Genomic DNA, 20,934 nt, shown 5'->3' with positions numbered 1-20,934 from the left:
AATTTTTAAATAATTGCATTCTCATATGAACCTTCAAAAAAAAGGCTCACCAGAGTACTCATGATGTCTAAGATGTTCTTGATACTGTCATACACTGAATTCCAGATAAAATTTTACAGAAGGACCCTCTACTGCAGCTCAGTCTCCTACGAAATACGACCCTGCTATTCACTCCCAGTGGTTCGATTGCTTCGTGCATGTCCACAGGTGCTTACAAAGCAGGTTTCAGAACTCCTAAAAATGAATCATCTGAAATTTGGAAGTTCAGACTTCCTATTGAGTTCAAAATTATTTCACAAGGAAAGTTATAACATAGTAGATGATAAACAATTCTGGGTCCTGAATAGCAAAAATTATTTTACAGAGGAAAGAATTTCAAAGGAGAACAAATTACAGAGTAAAATTAAGTTTATGTTCCCTTTAGTTTGAATCCCTAATTTCACTAACATTTTTAAAGCTTAATTTGACTTTTGGGTCATAAGCCCCTTTGACTGTTGCCTTTATGCAAATATTTTAAGGACCCCCAGGGATTTCTTTTCACTTTCCTACATTGGTCCTGAAGCAATACACTTAAGTATTGGAATAATTTCTTGTTACTAAAGCAAAAAAAAAAAAAAAAAAGAGCACTTTCTTTTTGTTATGTATTTTCAGCCTTTGGTGTTTTTCCAATTGGATACCTAGGTGGAGTCTTTAAATATCTGAGGAGAGAGCACAGTGAAAAAAATCCCTCCCTAAGCAATCTAACTCTGAGTCTTCTTTGTCCTTAAACAGCTGAACCAATTCAGTTTACGAAGCGCATACAGAACATCGTGGTGAGTGAGCATCAGTCTGCCACCTTCGAATGCGAAGTGTCTTTTGATGATGCCATAGTGACATGGTACAAAGGCCCAACAGAACTGACCGAAAGCCAGAAGTACAACTTTAGGAATGATGGTCGCTGCCATTACATGACCATCCACAATGTGACCCCAGATGACGAAGGTAATGTAGTTGACTGCATCCCTGCGGATATATAACTTAAATCTTGTCTGTTTTACATATTTCTACCCTAGTTTACACTCACACTGTGTGATTCTATAGAGAATGCTTTTTTAAGAAAGAGAATTATAAATAAATACACACTGCACTTAAATAAAGAAGTGTTATTTACAAACATGTCAGAAAACAAAAATTTGATGATTCTTCTCCTTAGGTGTCTACTCAGTAATTGCTCGACTGGAACCAAGAGGTGAAGCAAGAAGCACAGCAGAGCTGTACTTGACAACTAAAGGTACCAACTAAAACACCACATTAAAGCCACATTGCAGTCTTTGAAACAAAGAATCCTGCCTGGATGATTCTAAAAACAAAAATGTCTTTTTTTTTTTTTTTCTTTTGCAGAAATCAAGCTTGAGATGACACCTCCCGGTAAGTTAAAAAAAAAAAAAAATCAACCCTTACTCACAATATGTCCAATAGAATTTTATAAATGATAGAAGCCAAATTGAAATGTCTAAAAGTACGATTTAGTTTTTTCAGTAAAATAGTCTTCAGGAAATAATATAAATGTTAGGCTTTGTGAGCTTGGGGAATTCGAGATAATAAGGTCTCATTCAGCTGATAGTCAGGATCATGCCAAAATTGTGTGGCCATGGAACAAACCCAATTTTCACAGGGAATAAACATGCCTATGTGGTTGCATACAAAAGATTCCTAGTATCTCTGTGTCTGTATTCGATTCTGAGGTGGGAAATGCCTGACAACACATCTTAGTGGTCTAATAAATATCTATGGTTTCAGCCCCTCTATGCTTACCATTAATGGTTCCTTTTCAGATATTCCTGATTCCAGAGTCCCGATCCCAACCATGCCTATCCGAGCAGTACCTCCGGAAGGTGAGACCCAGCACCATGACCCCCTGGGCTTGCAGCAACAATATTGTGCTATGAGGAAATTAGCAAGGCCAAACCGTAGGAGAGCCAGGACACATCCCCGCATGTCATATTCCTCACTGTGTGAATAACAAATCAAAGCAAAAGAGTAGTAACAATTATAAATATACGCAATTTTTATTTTCCCTGATTGATGAATTGGTATCATAACACCTTTGATTACTGAAAGAAATGCATAGGGCTTTTCATTATCCTTCACACAAAGTAAGAACCCAACGGGTGATGAGGGCATCTCTTTTCTTCAGAAATCCCTGCGATGGTTGTTCCTCCTATTCCTCTGTTGCTGCCATCACCTGAAGAAAAGAAACCACCAGCAAAACGCATTGAAGGTATTTTATGTTACCTACCTAAATGTCAAAATACATAATTGACCGTCGCAGCCCTGGAAAATATGGTCTAATGCGACGTGTTGGCCCTCTAGTGCCCAACAGGTGGAATTGCCTTTCAAAATGTAAATTATTTGCTCTAAATGTGTAAGCCTTGTGATTAAAACTCTGAAAATCATCAAACCAAAGGTACTGCTTAATATTAAAATATTGTATCTTAATGTAATCAGTGAAACGTTAATGTAAAATTGATTTCATGTTCCATATTTTATATATGTTAGCTATATTTATATAACCATATATATAAAACAAAATAATAGAATTAACTTCTAGTGAAGCTTCTGGAAATAAACCATAGTTGTTTATAGCCACGTTGCAAATTGTGGCATTTTTTTCCTGTCATAATGTTGTATTACACTTTTTTTTAAGTTTGCTGTTTCGTTACAAAAATGTGATTTACGATATCTTTGATATGTTTGATTTTTTTTTTCTTTAGCTAAGGGATGAGCTCACCAACAAGGAGCTCTTGAGTGTGTCAAGGAATTTCCTTTTTTGAGTATTCCAATAGACAAATTATACCATTTGTTCCGCACCCCCCCCCCCCCAAGCTGCTCAACTCAGTCAGGGCTACCTGGGACTTTCTAGAGTTCTGAGTAGTTGAGAATTACTGTCAGAATTCTCCTTGCATCAGGGAACAATTCTGCATGTCAAAGTCAGATTTTTTTCCGTAGTCGGATTTTTTTTCCATAGCGGTTTCCAGGATTTGGCACCCTAGTACCCCAATATCTGCTACCTTTGGTGTCAAGAACTTGAGCCAGTTTTCAGCCAGCCTCAGGGAAAATTCAGTGAAAAACGCTTTCTTTCTCATTGCCGACCCTTATACCTTGATCATGGCCCCTACTTATAACTTGAATTATGGCTCTTAACATTCATGAGTAAATAACACTGTTTTTAATTTTTTGAATATGATTTAATTTCCCAAGTTTCCCAGTGCAGAGTTGAATTTAGCCATATTGACAGTAGCACTCAGTGAAAACAAACAAAAAAAGACCTCCAGATTTGTGACTAGTGCATCTCAATAGCAAACTAGAGCATTTTATAATTTATGTGAATAGTTAAATATATTTCATCTACTTTTGATAGCAGAAAGGGAACAAGATTCAAAAATCATAAATTTCCTTTTATATTTGTTGTCAGGACTAATCATTCATCTTAATGAATGATTTAGTCTTGGAGTGCTACTGTCAACGTGGAGAAATTTGACTACCTAAAGGGAAGCTTCCACGGTATCATAGACAGGACTTTTAATTTTGCTAGTTCACTTGTTATTCTTCACCCTGACAAATTTAAAGTGTTCTTATTAAGTGAAACAGGGTGAAAGTGCATACCTTTTCTGTTTATGGCATCACTCGGGTTCATGTTCTCCAAGTTTTGAAAACTGTAGGCGGGCATAAAACCAGTGAAGATGTAGACTCACCCCACACATTCTACCTCCATCCAAAAAACAGCTTCTGCATTCTAGCACAAGACCTTCCAGGTATCTTGAAATAATGTTGCAAGAGCCTCATTACCATCAAACCATATGCAAAAAATAGCGCATTTGAATAAACCTCTTCATTTCCTGAAACTGTTTTTGTTTATATCTGACATCTTATTTTTTTAGTGACCAAAAAAGCTGTGAAAAAAGATGCCAAAAAAGTTGTTGCGAAGCCCAAAGAAGAGCCACCTCAAGGTATGAATGAATTACTAAAAATTGAGTCTTACTGCTCTTCTAGTTAACAGTTTTAAGCCCCAAGTAGTGGAGGGTGGAGGAAGGAAAAAGTTTGCATTCCCAAAATGAAGCCTCTCCCTTTGCTCATTCTCACCCTCTCCTTGAACTCGGCCCTCGCTTTCTCTTCATCAGCTCTCCCCTTTTTTTTCCTCCCCATCCCTCTGTGCCTGTCACCTGCACATGGCAGGCAGTGGCAACCCTAGAGAGTTCTGGTTATCTCTGGACGGCACCGCAGCTGCACTGGATCCTGTCCTGCCCAGAGGAGGCCAAGGACTGATGCTAATTTCCAGTGGCTACTCCAGCCCAACCCAGAACCTCCCTGGCTCCCTGAGCTGTCAGTCCCTGCAGAAAAACAAAACATATTGTGAAAGAGGATCAGTTCAATTACTGGAAAAATGGGGAAAAAAATCCATTTTCCCCCCTATATCCTGGGAGAGTTTTAAGAGGAAAGGCTAGATAACTAAATTAAAGCAAATGGTGTTACCTGTTTAAGATCAGAGTAAGGAAGTGCTCCTGGAAGGAGGAGGATCCAGGAGCACAAGTCACCGTTTCCCAGAGTGGTCACTTGTGAGACATTATGGTAGAAGAGGGAGCTCATGAAGCATGGATATCTCCTCAACTTCACAGTTAACCACTGAAGAAATTAAACATGCCCTAATTGGTTAACACTAGGCTTATTGAATAGCCTCTTCATATTTTGTGTTAATTGGAATTGTTTTAAATCAATCAGAGCAGCTTTTCCCCCTTTTTGTTAATACGGCATCGCATAGCAATTCTGGTGAGCTAAATTTAGAATTTATAAAGGCGTTTGGCACGTTAGCAATAGCCACAGATTATACAAATAACTAGCAAAGGTGCACAGGATGAGTAAACATTAAACAATGCATAATCTAAAAATAAACATGTGTTCTATTTTTAAAATCCCAGAGGTTGCCAAGAAGCCCCTGCGTCCAACTGCCTTGATTCCAGCTGAAGGTAAATGAAGAGATATTGTTGGATATTTTTATTTATTCCTGAGATTTGCATCTCTGCTTTGTATTCTGTTTTTAAATAGAAATCTTCTAGTGGATTGTAAAGTTATGACATCTCATATTACAATTTGCACTAAGAAATGTCCACTTCATATTGCTCCAAGCCCTGGAAGGGAAACGCAGGCCGATGCTAATGCAGCCTTAGTGGCTCTGGACACAGGGAAAGCAGTGGCGAGGGGTGGAAAGGGAGGCATCGTTCTTATTATTTCAGGTGTCTCTAACACAGGTGCTAAGGATCATGTAACCAATGTTAGCCTTAATTATTTTTTTTAAAAGTTGTTACAAAAGCAACTAATTGATTTCATTTTGTTACATAATTCTAAATATTATCTTTATTAAACTGGTGAGTCACATTCAACTATCAAAGAAATATCTTTAAAATTAGAAATGTTTCTGAAAGAATAGTTGGAAACTTAAATAGAGGTTAACATGGCACGTGAATTCCACTAAATGATCAGATGCTCACATATCCCACGAGCACCAGGGGCTTTGTAAACTGGAATTCCCATTGGACAATGGAAGCTGTGTCCATTTGATATTTGCGAAATGCCGTTTTGTTCACAGTAGAAAAATCCTCAAGAGTCAGTGCATCTTGATGCTCTAGCCAACAAAAATGTCAACAGAACTGATACACAGAACAAATCATCAACATAATACTGAGACCTAAGATACTGATACCGTTTGACAACATAGACATTGGTTTATGAAGTAATGCTATGGATGCCACTAGTGTGCTAATATTTTCCATCTGTCTGTTTATTTATTCATTCATTCATTCATTCATTCATTTATTTCAGCTCCTGAAATTATCGATATATCCTCCAAGGCTGAAGAAGTAAAAATAATGACAATAACCAGAAAGAAAGAGGTTCAAAAAGAAAAAGAAGCTGTGTATGAGAAAAAGCGTGCTGTCTACGAGGAAAAGAAACTTTTCATCGAATCTTTGGAAGAACCTTATGATGAACTGGAAGTGGAACCGTACACGGAGCCATTTGAAGAACCTTACTATGAAGAGCCGGATGAGGACTACGAGGAGACCAAGGTCGAAGCTAAAAGGGAAGTCCACGAGGAATGGGAGGAAGATTTCGAGGAAGGCCAGGAGTACTATGAAAGGGAAGAAGGTTATGACGAAGGGGAGGAAGAGTGGGAGGAAACTTACCAAGAGAGAGAAGTCATCCAAGTGCAAAAGGAGGTTTACGAAGGTGCATATCACTGGGCTGCTTCTTTTCCCCTTTTCCTCGGTTCCTTATATTTTCATGCTATTAATCTGATCTGCGATAGATACAGAAAGCATCCAAAGGACCATTTAGACCTTTGAAGCTTAGACCTTTGTTAGAAAGGTCACCTCTAAGCTTCTGCAGTCACTTTCAGGCTTTGCCATTATAAATTGAGTCATTTAGTCCTAACACTAAATTCCAAGAGCTGCTTTCTCATGCAGAAATTCAGGGTTTACTTCCACCGCCTTGCTGCATCTCTGCTGGGTCCTTTTTTTTTTTTTTTTAAGATACTTGCACACATATACACTCTTACTTCCTTTGCAGTTAGTACAACCTACCAGAACTTACCTATTTCAGCATCCTTTCTTATTCCTCTGTTTTTGTTAAAGAATCACATGAGAGAAGAATTCCAGCCAAAGTGCCTGAAAAGAAAGCAGTGCCACCTCCAAAAGGTATGTAATTGGAATTATTGAAATAGATCAGAACTTCCACATCATTATCATGGCTTGTCTGGCAAAGATGTATATACCACCAGTCCAGTCCAATCCAATAGGCACAACTTCTTCTCTAAGCTTTATTGTATCAATGAATTTTATTTTCCTAAGAATATCTCATTTAATGCAAAAAATTTAAAAAGATGATAAAAAGATGGTAATGATAAATATCTTTTGAAATAACTAAAATATTTGAAGTACAGAAATTTGTAAAGTTCAGAGTACCAAACTTGTTTCTTTCTGAAAAGTTATATATATGTATATATGCACGTATACATATATATTTATATTTATACATATATAGGATCTTAGACATGTAGGGAGAAAGAGAATTTTAACAGAAATTCTAAAAGTACTGCAATCTCTTTAAAATGCTTGCAGTTGTAAAGAAGCCAGTAGTTGAAAAAATTGAAAAGACCTCTCGAAGAATGGAGGAAGAGAAAGTTCAAGTCACCAAAGGTATTCTGATTTAAAACATTTCTAGTACCATGTACACACGTCATCTATTTCCTGATATATATATCCCTGTGTTATCATATAGCCTCATCTAAACTAAGTTATTTTTAGATTTTGTGCAAAGCGATATTCTTCACAATACAAATATATTTGTACATATTTTTTAAGTACCCGAAGTTTCAAAGAAGATGGTTCCACAAAAACCTTCTCGGACTCCAGTGCAGGAAGAAGTTATTGAAGTGAAAGGTATACATCTTTGTCTTTCGAGCTACAAGTTTTAAACACTTTTACTCATGTCTCTGTATATGTGTACAAATATTACTAAACAATTCACAAATCTGAAGCTACCAAAATACAGACCTTCTTGTACAGTATATATCTTACATTGAGTTGCACATCTGTATAATTGAAGGAAATGATAACATCCCCTTTGTTTCTAGTTCTGCTTTAAAATCACATAATTTTTTTTTTTTTTAATGTAGGGAAGGTTTGGTTTAATCACTAGTCCTCTAACTTTACTATGCGAGGCATTCCGTCGCATAGGATGATATTCCCTATCCTCTCGTTTCTATGAGTAAACCCTAATGGATTCGGAAAAGCATCACATTACGTGTGAAGAAGTTGTGTCTATTTGATTCCCGTTTAATCATGTTTGGTAAAGGCTGCATGGGCCGTTTGTCCCTATATATCAAAACATGGTTTGTATTCTTGTCAATACTAAATGTATCCTCAAGCTACTCATACTAACCCGATCATTCTGTGTCTAGGGACTTACACGTGATGTGCAATCGATGTATTTGAGTAAGTACGTTGACCTAGAAAAAGAATTACTAAATGTGAAATACTCTCTTTAAAGTACCAGCCGTGCATACAAAGAAGATGGTTATTTCAGAAGAGAAGATGTTCTTTGCTTCTCACACAGAGGAGGAGGTGTCAGTCACAGGTATAAGGCACATTTGAATTTGGGGGCTCAGCCAGAAGGGCTTTAGATGAATTTGTATCCTTCTTCTTCATACCTAATTTGTGATTATGTAGGCACCTCTGTCTCCTTGTAGCTCTCTGTCGGCGTTTCATTGCACGCTTGTCTGTGTTGTAATGTGTAGTTCAGTATTCTTTGTGAATTATACTTACCACCCGTACTATGGCCTACCAGTAATTAAAATATACATTTTTTTCAAAGTCCCCGAGGTACAGAAGAAAACTGTTACCGAAGAGAAAATTCATGTTGCTGTTTCCAAAAAGATTGAGCCTCCACCTAAAGGTATTAATGGTTCCCCCAGGTTTAGAATCTTTTCAAAGTTCTACATTAAGCATCCAGATATGTTCATATTGCATAATGCATTTGGCCGCAAGGTCAGCAGGCCTACAGCCACTATGTACGATGGACATTACGGGGGTTGGAGGGATGGGAAGCCCATGAGGAACACACAGGAGAGAGGAATGAAAGGCAATGGAGGCTTGGCCCCTGCTTCAGGGACCTCACAATCTAGTGACCAGCTCTTTGGAAATAGGAATTTGATGTCCTGGAGCCGGCTCACGCCGACTCACCAGAGCTGATGGTTAAGTTTTCAGGAATTTGGCTACCCAGTGTTTAACACCCCATGATTAGGGGGTGTAGTCAAGCTACGTAAACTCACAATTAAATTATAGAAAAATCTGTGATAAGAGTCGAACCTCATTACTTCTTTTGCCGCATTTTATTATCTCTGTTTCTGAGGTTGTTTATGTTGACCGTGCCTAAGCGGTGGAAGTACTAGTACACAGTGGGCTACTGAGCATATTCCCAACCTTGTGACGACAAGGTCTCGTGTGTTCCCCAGGGTGGGAGTGTTTGCACCACCGCAGAGACTGGAAGTTAGTAGCTGCTGCAAATGCGAGCTCCCTGTCCCCAGCACACCCCACCCAAATCCTTAAACATGTGGGATACAAAAAATACTGAAGATAATCTAACGCAATTGCTATAATGCAGTTGCTTTATAAATGTGAAGTTTCTAAAGCTGGTGTCTGAGGTGCTGGCCCGTCCAAGGAAGGGCAGCTCCTACCTGCTCCAGGAAAGTGGAGGCTTCTGGAGGTGAAGGCCCATAACAACCCCGACTTTCTCTGAGTAGCCTTTCCTCTGATTCCCTTTCCTCTTGTTTCTAACGTGGAAGTTTCTTGCCTTCATTTGGGATAAAAGACAGATGACCGCTCTTTATTGTAATTCTGTCCTGCAACAACATACACCTTGTTGTAAAAATACATGATTTCTCAAAAATGGCACCTTTTTTTTTTTTAAAGTCCCTGAGCCACCTAAGAAACCAGTCCCTGAAGAAGTGGTTGCTGTTCCCATTCCTAAAAAGGTGGAGCCCCCACCAGCCAAAGGTAGAATAATATTTTTTTTATTTTTTTTTATTTTTTTTTATTTATTTATTTTTTATTTTTTTTTTAGAATAATATTTTTGAAAAAAAAATTCCTAGTGTCTGTCTTTTTTGTATCTTTTTCTATGGGATCCTTGTGTTAACGAAATCGCGTCTGTAAACGATTTGTAATGTGTTCTGTGTATGTTGACTTCATTAGTGGTGGTACTTAAACAAGTATCAGTAACTTTAGACCATGCTAACTGGGGTGTTTGCTTCATGGGACATGTGTAACGTCTCTGTGATATTGGTTTCTTTTGCATACATTTCTACCACAAGTAGAGCATATTTAATTACTTCCTAAATTCTTACGCTCTTACTGAGGAGTTATGCTTTCGTGTGATCTTAAATAATCTCAGAGGGAAAACTAGAATTCTCAACATTGTTTCAACAATGATATCTTTAAAGTTCCTGAAGTTCCCAAGAAACCTGTGCCAGAGGAGAAAAAGCCTGTTCCTGTCCCCAAAAAGGAACCTGCTGCTCCCCAAAAAGGTACACCAGAACTCTTTGTGCCCAACGCATCTTTTGCTTTACTTGGTCTTCATATGTGTGCTGTGCTGTCTTACTATTTTGTGTCTTCTAGATGCCCCTGGTGGTTTTCATTTGTTTGTCACCTTCCAGGGCCACGCTCTTGACACACATTGTTTGTGACACTGAACATTCCAAAGACGCCACCAAGAAAGGGTTATTAAAAGAAGTAACCGTGTCAAACTGCTATCTTAAATTTTTACTATCTTTCCCCTGTTAGAGAAAGAAGAGGTATTCGTGAAACTCATTTTCTACAGGCACGTTTCTAGAAAAGCTCTTTTACTCATCTATCAGATTTTTCTTAATGAAAAATACTTCCATGAATTATGATGAGTTTAAAAAGAGTAACAACTGGAAAGTGTTTGACGGAACTGAATGTCAACTAGATAAAGATTCATACACTGCTACTGGTAACTGCCACTCTTCCCAAAACTCATTAGTGGAAGCCTAGAGTAGTTGGAAACATTGATTTTTTGACATTTACTTTCACCACGTTTCTTGACATTAATTGAATGTCAATATTTGCCATAAGCGTTGCAATTATCTAATTAACTAGCCAGGGGACCTTTCATATAGGTATATTTGGATTCAAATGTGCTAATCCTTTATTTTGGTTCTTGAATTTGGTTTGTTCCTTTTTTGGGGTGGTGGTGGTGATATAAAAGACACTACTTTATGGATGCAACAAGGCTACAAACTGCATACATCTGGTCTGTTACGGAGAGAGATTCAGTAAGAATTCAGGATCATCCAATTTAGTAGGAACCAGACTTGCTGGTTCCCATTTTGCCTGACTTCCCATTTTCCATTTTCTCCCTGAATCAAATCTGTTTCTCTCTTTCTCAAACTCTTGACTCTTTCAGAATTCTGGGTCTTTAAAAAAACATGATTTCTGATTATCAAATCATTAAAATATGGTTAAGTGAAAATAAGATAGGTGAAAGGTCACATTACTAATACCAAGCCACTTGATCACTCCTCAAGGAGACACAGGGCCATATCTCACTTACCATTAAAATCACATATACATAGTAACATATGTGTATGCATAAACATCCCTTTAGAGATAATTTATACAGATATAAACGGATATATCTGTATAATTACATCAGAATATTACAAATGCAAGTATACAGGTGCAGGAGTTCACAAAAACTGCTATCTTACTTAAAATGGAAACAATTATTGCCAGTAATGCAATACTAATGCATAGTATTAAAATACATCTGCCTGTTAAAAATTCCACATCATCAACACTTAGGATAGATAAACTAAGCCATTGTAAACCTTTTCGGGTCAGAGATCCTGTTGAAAACTATGGAGCCTCTTAGAGAAAAGCATATATGCATATGCTCACAAAATTCACGCACAGAGCTCCCCAAAGTCATTGACACGTGGATATCAGACTGAGAAGACTACTCTAGAAGGAGCGCTCCCAAGTTTTACACTTGTACCCCCCAAAACAAACAAAATCAGAAGAGAAATGGAAAAAAAAGTAGTAACATATACATATAATGATTCTAAACATGTCTTAGTCTAAGATAGGCTTAGATAAATTAAATCCATTGCTAGCATGGATTCCATTTCTTGCTACAAAACCTAACACTTTGCTATATTCTATATCTACACTCTATATTGCTTGTGTAGTCACTGACCAAGTTTTTATCAAAAGCAAACCAATACATAAAGATGGAATTTTATACATACGTTTTTGTGTATATAGCTCATTTTTATTTGCCTGAATGCCTCTATAACATTACTTGTGATATTTGTTACATTGTGACCTTTGTCACATTACAGTTTAATTTTCTGCATTATTTTGCCAATGCATAGAAACCCTATAACAACATTAATGAACTACTAAAGATTGGTGTGTGTGCCTACGTCCATTCACAAAAGTGATGTACATCTGAACTAATGTTGCGTTGTAAAAACTTTAAGTCCCAGAAGTGCCAAAGAAACCTGTCCCTGAAGAAAAGATTCCTGTTCCTGTTGCAAAGAAAAAGGAAGCTCCACCAGCTAAAGGTACGGTGCTTTGCTTGGTAATGAAGCCCTATTTTTATGTCTGGAGTACAAAACACTTTTGTGTTTAATTATCTGTTGCGTTAGTTTAATTCAGAACGAGTGTTTTATGGTGTGAGTAATAATTCAACAGACGTGTCTGTCCACCTGCCTACTTTCTTACAAAATGGCTGTGAATTCGCTGCCTTGGAAAATACAGAAAGTCATTTCTAAAAATTAATGTCTTTTCAAGTTCCTGAAGTACAGAAGAGGGTTGTCACAGAAGAAAAAATAACCATTGTCACTGAAAGAGAGGAATCTCCACCACCAGCAGGTACTTAATTCCATCTTCATAAATAACCTGTCTTGCCTTCAACCTCCTTTAATTGCACGCCTTCTCTAATGGGCATGCCAGTCCTGTGTTGCTCATTTATGTTGCCTTTCTGAGAATCTTAAAATCAAATGCTATTCTTTAAGTGCCAGAAATACCAAAGAAGAAAGTCCCAGAAGAAAAAAGACCCGTTCCTCATATAGAGGAAGAAGCTCCACCACCAAAAGGTATCGTCTTTCTGGCTTTCCAAGAACCTTCTTTGTATAACACCATGTAAGAAGGCAAATGATGGTTTTGTTGGCTTTGTGATCTGAACACGTTGTTAGCTTGGTGACAGGAATATATCTGTGGTTGGGGCTGGGCTTCAGTGAGATGAGTCTGGAGTTCTAAAAGTGCCTGTTTCTAAAATGCCAGTTCTGCGTAAGAAACCCGTCCCTGAAGAGAAAGTTCCTGTACCAGTTCCTGTCGCTAAGAAAGCTCCTCCTCCCCGAGGTAGGATTTGTCTCAGGCCTCTGACGAAAGTCTTGTTGGTCTGGGAGTTCTTGCTTTCTTCTCTCAGGTGTCCCCATGTGTGACCTTCCGTCTGCTCTTCTGATAGATTCTTATAGAATTTGTGTGTGTGTGTGTGTGTGTGTGTGTGTGTGTGTGTGTGTCCTTGTGGTGTTTGTTGCCTCATTGGTTCTCCCATTGCGTTGTGGGAGTGGCGTACGTGGCCTACCTTCCCCACACGCTTAGGGAAAGAGGATCGTGACGATTCTTGATTTTTAAACTTCAACTTTAATGCTCTTTTAAAGCTGAAGTTTCTAAGAAAACTGTGGTAGAAGAAAAAAGATTCGCTGCCGAAGAGAAACTGTCTGTGGCGGTTCCTCAGAGAGTGGAACTCATGCGACACGAAGGTATAGTAGTCAGAAGTGAGAGGAGAAATGGGCGTGCGTGTTTCCTCCAACTCTTTCTTTCTGGTTGTGACTGTTCACTTCATAAGTTGTCCTTATCAGTGTCTACTTGCCGTGGCCTTCTGACCCAGTCTTTCATGTCTACGGTGGTCTTAGATCACTTCAAGACAGTGCCTGGGGTGCTGAAAACGTGCTGGTTGTCAAAGTGGCCACCCTTTGGGCATCACTTGAATGCTCTTCTCCATCTTGGGCGGTACTGCCCCCTGATCTTAAATCAGCTCTCTCTTCCGTGTAAGGAGGAAGCACTACTCGGCAGTCACTTCTTAAGAACCATTTTCCATCTGTAGAGAACACATGGCTATTTACCAGCACTTCAGGGGGCTGGATTTAAATTAAATATTATTTTTTAAAATATCCACAGAGGAGGAGTGGAGTTATTCAGAAGAAGAGGAAAGAGTGTCCTTTTCAGTTTATAGAGAAGAGGAAAGAGAGGAGGAGGAAGAAGAAGTAGAGATTACTGAATATGAAGGTAAATGATGCCAGTGAGCTGGAGGTGACCTGGAGTCTTGGTGGGCTCTTTTTCTTTCACAGGTTGTCTATCAGATTAATGAAAGTGGACATAAATTCAGTGAATATCCGAAGGCCTCATTAGAGTTATCTTTTGGTCAAAACACAAGATTCAGGACCATTAGAGCACGAATTCAATGTACTGCTTGTCTATCCTCTCTTACTTGGCTGTATGGGGATAGGAGGCCTCATATTTATAGGTAATTAATGGTACAGACATCTCCATCTGTACTTATCCTTTCAGTAGGCAGGGCTTGGTTTCGGCATGGCGGGCCGGCATACACTTCACCTGGCAGTCCAATGTCTAGAACGCGGGTAACAGAAAAGCAGTGTTGAGGGCACAACTCACTAGTGTGTCCTGACTCAGTTTTTAAATGAATAAGAAATTCTGTTACCTAATTACATCCCAGAAGTCAAGGCCATGTTTGAGAGTGGAGCACTCACCACATGGGTCTTTCTTATATCTCACCTGTGGGGAAACAATCATGTAAGATCTTGGATTGAATTAACTTGTTTAGATGTTCCTATACCCATTAGGCTAGCTCTCTATGATTTCTTAAGGATTGAGCAATGAGCTTTATTTCAGTCCTTTGCGATGAATTAAGATACCGCCAGGTTTGCAGCTAAAGTCCAGCACTCTGGCTAAAGCTGTATATCTGAAAGAACTTTCCTAAGAACGTTCCAATGTAGCTCCGCATCACAGAAAAATCAATAAAGTTGTGTACAAATTAACTCTCTTCCTAATAAAATGATGGATAGAATTCTATATGTGGATGCCCTTGAGCGCATTTCTGGCTAATAAAAGACGCCCCACTTCTTCTCTACATGAAAGAACATTCCATGTAAAATCCCGATGTGTGGTCTTCATGGAAAGGCTTGGAACAGGGCAAGGTGGGCATGACTCCCAAGCAGAGGCCCACTGGATCTGTTGTGCTGCCTGGGAAAGGCCAAGGTGTTAGGCACAAGTGAGGCACCTGAGCGGTCAGAGAGGGCCTCATCCCTTCTAGACGTGTTTGGGAAACCAAACATAACACGGACACAAGAGAAGTTCTCATTGCGTGAATCTGGCTTCTGTTTTTGACAGTATGCACTATCAAGCTTTTTCAGAACTATAGCTAAAAGCAGAGCCACTCTATGAAACCCTTTGTTTTCATTAAACCTAAAAGATCTAGGGAAGAGAAGGGTAGCCCGTTAAGTTTACTTCTAGTGTAAAGTGATGTGTCTGTAACTAGATCTTCCTATTCTATAATTAACTTTATACATATAGGCTCAAAAATCATGTGAAGATACCTGCCTCTTCTTTCATACTTGCCCCCAACAAAACTGGGGGGGGGGGGCGCTCGTTTCCAAGTCTTCAGTAGGTTTTTCACATGTAATATAAGTCTTTTCTTTTTTATAACCCAATTGTTGTTTTCTCAAGTGTATGTTTCTGCCCTAAAGTCTTCAGATCTAGAGTGCTCTGTTATTTTTGAAACTTCTCTTTGGATGCTTGTGCTCTTATTAATTTAGCCACTAGGATTGTTTTTATGTCTTGTACTTGTCCTGTTCTTCCTGCAAATACAAGCATTATGATCTTTATGATACACGTGAAAATTAAATTACTGAAACTTATTTCCCAAATTCTTTATTAAGGCTTACGCTTTGATTAAAATGCACTTTGGGGAGGGGCAGTTAAATGGGAACAATTGGGGATTCGGCAAGTGTTAAATTTTGTATCATTTTAATTACTCTTTGAAGTAATAAATTATAGCTGAAATTAAACATGAAAAGCACTACAACTTTTCTTTAAAACTGGTATCTTTAAAGTGATGGAAGAGCCTGAGGAATATGTTGTGGAAGAAAAGACGCACTTTATTTCTAAGAGAGTGGAAGCTGAACCAGCTGAAGGTATACCAAGTCTTAAATTAACTTTAGCCCTATTTGTGTTTGGCTTGTCCCATTCTTTATGTTTTCTTCAGTTAGTTTATCACTTATATTGCAAATTGATGACTATCGTGTCTAAGTAAACAGATTTCTTACATTGTTATTGAAAAGAAATCTGGGCATTGCGACAAGTGTGTTTTATAATCTTTTCAAGTGCTTGAGAAGCATGAGAAGAAGATTGTAATGAAACCGAAAATTCCTGCTAAAATAGAGGAGCCCCCACCAGCCAAAGGTATAGTTCTCTATCAAAAAACAAATATGATGACCTTCGTCTTAATAGCTATATCAATGCCTTCAGTTTGGATGCTGCCTGAGTTTTGTGAGCACATATGTAGAAACATTTTTGCTGAATATAGTCGTTAATGTTTGTGTATACGTATGATCGTTCAAAAGATGAGTTCTAAGCCCCAAGTGTCACTTCTTCTGTAATGCAAACTAATATTCTTACATGTAATTTCTCTAAAGTTCCTGAAGCACCTAAGAAAATTGTGCCAGAAAAGAAAGTCCCTGCTGCAGTTCCCAAAAAAGAAAAGGTGCCACCAGGTATACTGGGCTTTACTTTATTCTTGAATAATATCTGTCTTTTTCATCTTAAATTGGTGCATTCTTCAAATTTTTATGACGTAAACAAGAAAGCAGCGTGCCTGTGTTTAACGTATTTCATATTGTGTGCTTGACTGTGTTGCTTGATATCTTTTAAGTGCCGGAAGAGCCAAAGAAGCCAGTTCCAGAAAAAAGGGTTCCTCCAAAAGTGGTTAAGGAAGAAGAGCCTCCCCCCACCAAAGGTAAATGAAACCCTCTGGCGCAAAAACCAGAAACATACCTCGTCTTTGATCTTCTCACTGCTGTCCTCGGGTCCCACCTTTTATATGGAGGTTATTGGTGTATGTCGGAGGCTATGGTGTATTACTGCCTTATCTATTCGTGCGTATTAGTTGTTGTGAAGTTTGTGTGTATGTTGTGAATTGCTGTAGTCTAAAATCACAGTACTTTCTGGCCAATACAAAAAAAAAAAAAATCCACCTTAAGTAACTCAACTCCCTAATCCTGAAATTATCTTTCAAGTGGCTGAGAGGCACATGCAAATTACCCAAGAAGAAAAAGTTCACGTTGCTGTAACTAAAAAAGAGGAGCCTCCGAGAGCAAGAGGTACATGTGACCTTTCAATACATGGAATATTGTATTTACCCTATTCTCTTTACCAAATGTAGTGGTTATGGGTGTCTGTTGTTATTGTTTTTGTTGCTATAGTTGTTTTCTGCGTTTGAAATAATGAAAATGTCCAGTCCTTTATGTTTGAGTTACTGTTATACAACTGCCTTTTGTGATCAGAATGAGGGAAACAGTTCTTAAAAAGTGAAATCTGTCTTTAAAGTGCCTGAAGAACCCAAGAGAGCTGTTCCAGAAGAAAAAATTCCTAAACTCAAACCTAAGAGAGAGGAAGAACCACCAGCAAAAGGTATACTAACTCTTTCAAAAAGCAAAATAAGCATGTAGGTCTTAAAACTAATCTAGTGGAATTGGGATCTTTAGAGAAAAATGATTCAAATACATTATGAAATAAGTAATACGCACATGCTATGTCATATCACTTCAAAGCTCAACATTTCAGATACCAGAAAGTACTCTCTCTTCTTTCTTTTCCACAAAAGTGTGGAGCTCCCCCAGATGTGTACTTCCCCTTAAAATGTACTTGTCTACTAATATGTTATTGTCTGTATACTAAACTCATCTGCCCAAAGGATTGTTTTGTGTGGCAATCTTTGATAAAATTTAAGATTTTTTAAATCCTGGGTTTTCTACATTGTGCCAGTGGAGCTTCTTGAAAATACAATAGAATTCAGATGAAGACATGATTTATGGGGCTCAAGTTTCTGTCCAATGCTTGTTTGGTAGTCACTGATGATGCTATCTGGTTGTCTTTTTGAACTCTCTTATAAATACTACTTGATCTTCCTGAAGTTATTCAGTATCTCTGAAGGATTAAGGAAGTTAGAAAAAAAAAAGTATTTCTATGTATATTAGACCATGTTTATTTCCAAGTCCATTGCTTTTTCTTGCCACGTAGATGAAAAATGTGAATTGAATGATGGGCATGGTGATGGTTGCCTTTGTCCGTGGACTGTTTGTACACAGTATCTCTGATCACATATGTATTCAAAATCTTGTAATGCACTTTTATTAATTACTCTTTTTAAAGTCACTGAAATCAGAAAAAGAGCTGTTAAAGAAGAAAAGGTATCCATTGAAGTTCCAAAAAGAAAAGCTCCTCCTGTGAAAGGTATATTATGCTCTCACTAAATAATAAACTGAAGCATAAAACTACACAGCTTTTTGTCTGCTACTTTTCCTAATTTGATTCCCACCCTTTATTGGTCGATTGTTAACTAAAGGCAGGAAATCTAACATTTGAAGTCATAAGTAGCAAATGTACACCAGACCTTGACCAGAGAAGGACAGGCAGGGTCTCCTATAACCAGTGCATGAATCCATCACATAAGAATGAAATCAAAGTGCATTGTCACTATCACTCCTAAATGGGCTTTAAGTAACATACTGCCTGTTTTCAATATCTTTCTAGAAGTAACTGTAACTGAAGAGAAAGAATGGTCTTACGTCCATGAAGAAGAAACTGTTTCAGTAGAACGGGAAGAGGAATATGATGAAATCGAGGAATATGAATATAAAGAATCTGAGGAGTATGAACCAACAGAAGAATATGACCAATACGAAGAATATGAGGAACGTGAATTTGAACATTACGAAGAGTATAAAGAGCATGAAGAATATGTCACAGGTATGAGCAAAACTGCAAACCTGTCACCACATGCAGATTCCATTAGAGTAGGATAAACAGTTAGATGCCCAAAGAAATTTACAAAGAATTTTATTTTGGAAAATTCACAATTTTTTTTTCTTAGATAACCTCCAGGGGGGAAAAAGTCTCTATGAATCTTAAGGTTACTATTAGACTTTGGTTCTGGGAATGATCTATTTCCTGCCTCATTTTTGCTTAGACACAAAATAGCAAGTGTCCCAAAGTTCTTTTCCCAAAAGGGTTGGGAGTTAATCTGCAGGTGCCCATGATCATTCTAATACATGACCAAAAATGGCTGAACATCTCTTAGTCTAAAGCTTATTATCAAGGATGATAGAAAACTACATTCCCGCAGGGTTCCTGTCATGAAAACTTGACAAAGCCTGCTTCCAAAGTAAAGACAGAAAAAAAAGCTAACACGAGCAATTACGTTATATCTCATGATGATCAAATTTGTAGGTGTATAATTTTGGTTCCACGTGATTCATTTATTTTATTCGATAAGTCCCTCCTGGAATTTTGAAATGAAGCAATATTGTTTCCCTTACCCATTTTCTGATGTTTCATAGCTTCACTTTGAGAACATTTTATGTGGTTGTACAGATAGCATTAAAAACGTATATTATATAGAAAGAAGTTTGAACCACGATTTTTTTCTACCTGAAGTGAAATGAGACTGTTGCATATGTAAGAGAGAGTTACAATGACCTAATTGAATCAAAAATCCAGGAGGGTTAGGGGCTTTTAGTCCCGATTTTACTTGGACCTGTGATTCTAACTCACCTCTAAGGGCTATGGCTACACTGTAGATAACAGATATATTATTTAATTCTTTGAGTCCATTTAAGAAATAGCATTTTTTTAATGTATGTCCCAAAGTCTAACATTAAATACCTTGTATGTACTCTTTAGAAGAACCCAAGAAGCCTCTCCCGATAAAGCCTGTCCAAGAGGAACCGGTTCCCAGAAAGCCAAAGGCTCCACCAGCTAAAGGTAGAGTGAGCAAAAAACCTTATCGCTTCTGAGAGATCCATGTGCCCTCCATGTCTGTCATACCGTAAACACATGTTGAAGTGGCAACGCTCAAGCTGTGTGGGGGGTGGGGATGTGATGTTGTGCATCAGACTTCTTAACTTTGTGTTCTTACTACTCTTGAGAAATCTGGCTCAGGGTTTTAAATCTGTTAATGTTGATATTTTAAAGTGCCGAAGAAAGTCGTCCCTGAAGAAAAAGTCCCAGTGCCCATTCCCAAGAAACTCAAACCTCCACCACCCAAAGGTACATTGCAGAGTGAGAACTACGAGAAACATCTTTGTTCCTCATGTTCTATAAATGTGTCTTTCTACCTTGTCTGCTGTTTTTTCTTGTTTTTACCAAATGTATTGTGGTCTTGATTCTTACATTTTGCAGTTTTTTTGTGTATTTTTGTGTATGTCGTGTTTGTGTAGTTGGTTTTAATGCTCTTCAATAATTAATATCTTTAAAGTGACTGAAGAATCAAAGAAACTTGTTGAGGAAAAAATACACATTTCAATTACCAAACGTGAAAAAGAGCAGGTGGCTGAGCCAGCTGTTAAAGGTATAATTTCCTTCCAAAACCATGGTCTTTTATAATGTCTCTTTTAAAATTAAGGTCGCTATGTTTTGCTTTGTTTTGTTGCTATATATGTCTTTTAAGTCATTCATTAGGATTTACTGGACTTAAAAATCTGTCAACATAGGGAAAGAAGGTAATGCTACCTTAAAAAAAGTTATTTTGAAATATATGCATAGCTTATTATACAATAGCTGTGGCTACAATACACATAAAACAGAATGTTTGGATTTAAAATTGGTGGCTATTTGGCACATTCCTGACTCCTCTAAATTCATGTAATGATAGAACAATGTTGACCACAGCTCATAACTGTTTATCCTTTCTAAAGTTATTTTAAAGGCTACCAAAAAACAAACAAACAAACAAACAAAAAAAGCTCATGACTAGTCTTTTTTTTTTTTTTTTTAACTATAAAGTAACTTCCTGCACTTTCCGGAAGTATATATATTCAGAGGGAATTCAGCTTTTCAGTAAAGGATATTTCCTACAAGCAGAGATACCTGAATACTAAACATCATTTCACATCTGGGCTCTGCTACTTCAAACTTACTTGAGTATTTTTGTATATTTTTATCCCAGTGAGGTTCAAAATCCTTTTCATGGAACATATAAAGTTTCTTATAGGCAAACAGTTGTATATCTATCGCATGAGA

General features: G+C 37.8%; 1 protein-coding gene across 27 annotated transcripts in view; it reads left to right on the top strand.

Moving 5' to 3' along the window:
• The window catches only part of LOC121501618 (titin-like), a 281,158-nt gene that overhangs the window by 107,502 nt on the left and 152,722 nt on the right, over positions 1 to 20,934 (top strand). For 25 of the 27 annotated variants that reach the window (XM_041773880.1, XM_041773879.1, XM_041773876.1 and 22 more), the window contains exons 106-137: positions 772 to 981; positions 1,193 to 1,270; positions 1,381 to 1,407; positions 1,815 to 1,874; positions 2,177 to 2,260; positions 3,921 to 3,989; positions 4,956 to 5,003; positions 5,857 to 6,261; positions 6,666 to 6,728; positions 7,152 to 7,229; positions 7,395 to 7,472; positions 8,083 to 8,169; positions 8,407 to 8,487; positions 9,504 to 9,587; positions 10,032 to 10,115; positions 12,093 to 12,176; positions 12,406 to 12,486; positions 12,630 to 12,710; positions 12,898 to 12,975; positions 13,278 to 13,379; positions 13,798 to 13,905; positions 15,750 to 15,830; positions 16,021 to 16,098; positions 16,332 to 16,409; positions 16,568 to 16,651; positions 16,932 to 17,015; positions 17,242 to 17,325; positions 18,067 to 18,147; positions 18,448 to 18,663; positions 19,597 to 19,677; positions 19,888 to 19,962; positions 20,171 to 20,263. The exons of the other annotated variants lie outside the window; for them this stretch is intronic. In XM_041773880.1, coding sequence (XP_041629814.1) covers positions 772 to 981; positions 1,193 to 1,270; positions 1,381 to 1,407; positions 1,815 to 1,874; positions 2,177 to 2,260; positions 3,921 to 3,989; positions 4,956 to 5,003; positions 5,857 to 6,261; positions 6,666 to 6,728; positions 7,152 to 7,229; positions 7,395 to 7,472; positions 8,083 to 8,169; positions 8,407 to 8,487; positions 9,504 to 9,587; positions 10,032 to 10,115; positions 12,093 to 12,176; positions 12,406 to 12,486; positions 12,630 to 12,710; positions 12,898 to 12,975; positions 13,278 to 13,379; positions 13,798 to 13,905; positions 15,750 to 15,830; positions 16,021 to 16,098; positions 16,332 to 16,409; positions 16,568 to 16,651; positions 16,932 to 17,015; positions 17,242 to 17,325; positions 18,067 to 18,147; positions 18,448 to 18,663; positions 19,597 to 19,677; positions 19,888 to 19,962; positions 20,171 to 20,263 — 3,105 coding nt within the window. The remainder of the gene's footprint in view (positions 1 to 771; positions 982 to 1,192; positions 1,271 to 1,380; positions 1,408 to 1,814; positions 1,875 to 2,176; positions 2,261 to 3,920; positions 3,990 to 4,955; positions 5,004 to 5,856; positions 6,262 to 6,665; positions 6,729 to 7,151; positions 7,230 to 7,394; positions 7,473 to 8,082; positions 8,170 to 8,406; positions 8,488 to 9,503; positions 9,588 to 10,031; positions 10,116 to 12,092; positions 12,177 to 12,405; positions 12,487 to 12,629; positions 12,711 to 12,897; positions 12,976 to 13,277; positions 13,380 to 13,797; positions 13,906 to 15,749; positions 15,831 to 16,020; positions 16,099 to 16,331; positions 16,410 to 16,567; positions 16,652 to 16,931; positions 17,016 to 17,241; positions 17,326 to 18,066; positions 18,148 to 18,447; positions 18,664 to 19,596; positions 19,678 to 19,887; positions 19,963 to 20,170; positions 20,264 to 20,934) is intronic. 27 annotated transcript variants of the gene reach the window in all.

Source organism: Vulpes lagopus, chromosome 11, assembly GCF_018345385.1.
Source record: "Vulpes lagopus strain Blue_001 chromosome 11, ASM1834538v1, whole genome shotgun sequence".
In the NCBI taxonomy this organism is placed as follows: Eukaryota; Metazoa; Chordata; class Mammalia; order Carnivora; family Canidae; genus Vulpes; species Vulpes lagopus.
Note: the sequence above shows the minus strand (reverse complement) of the source record. Positions and strands in the feature narration are given on the sequence as shown.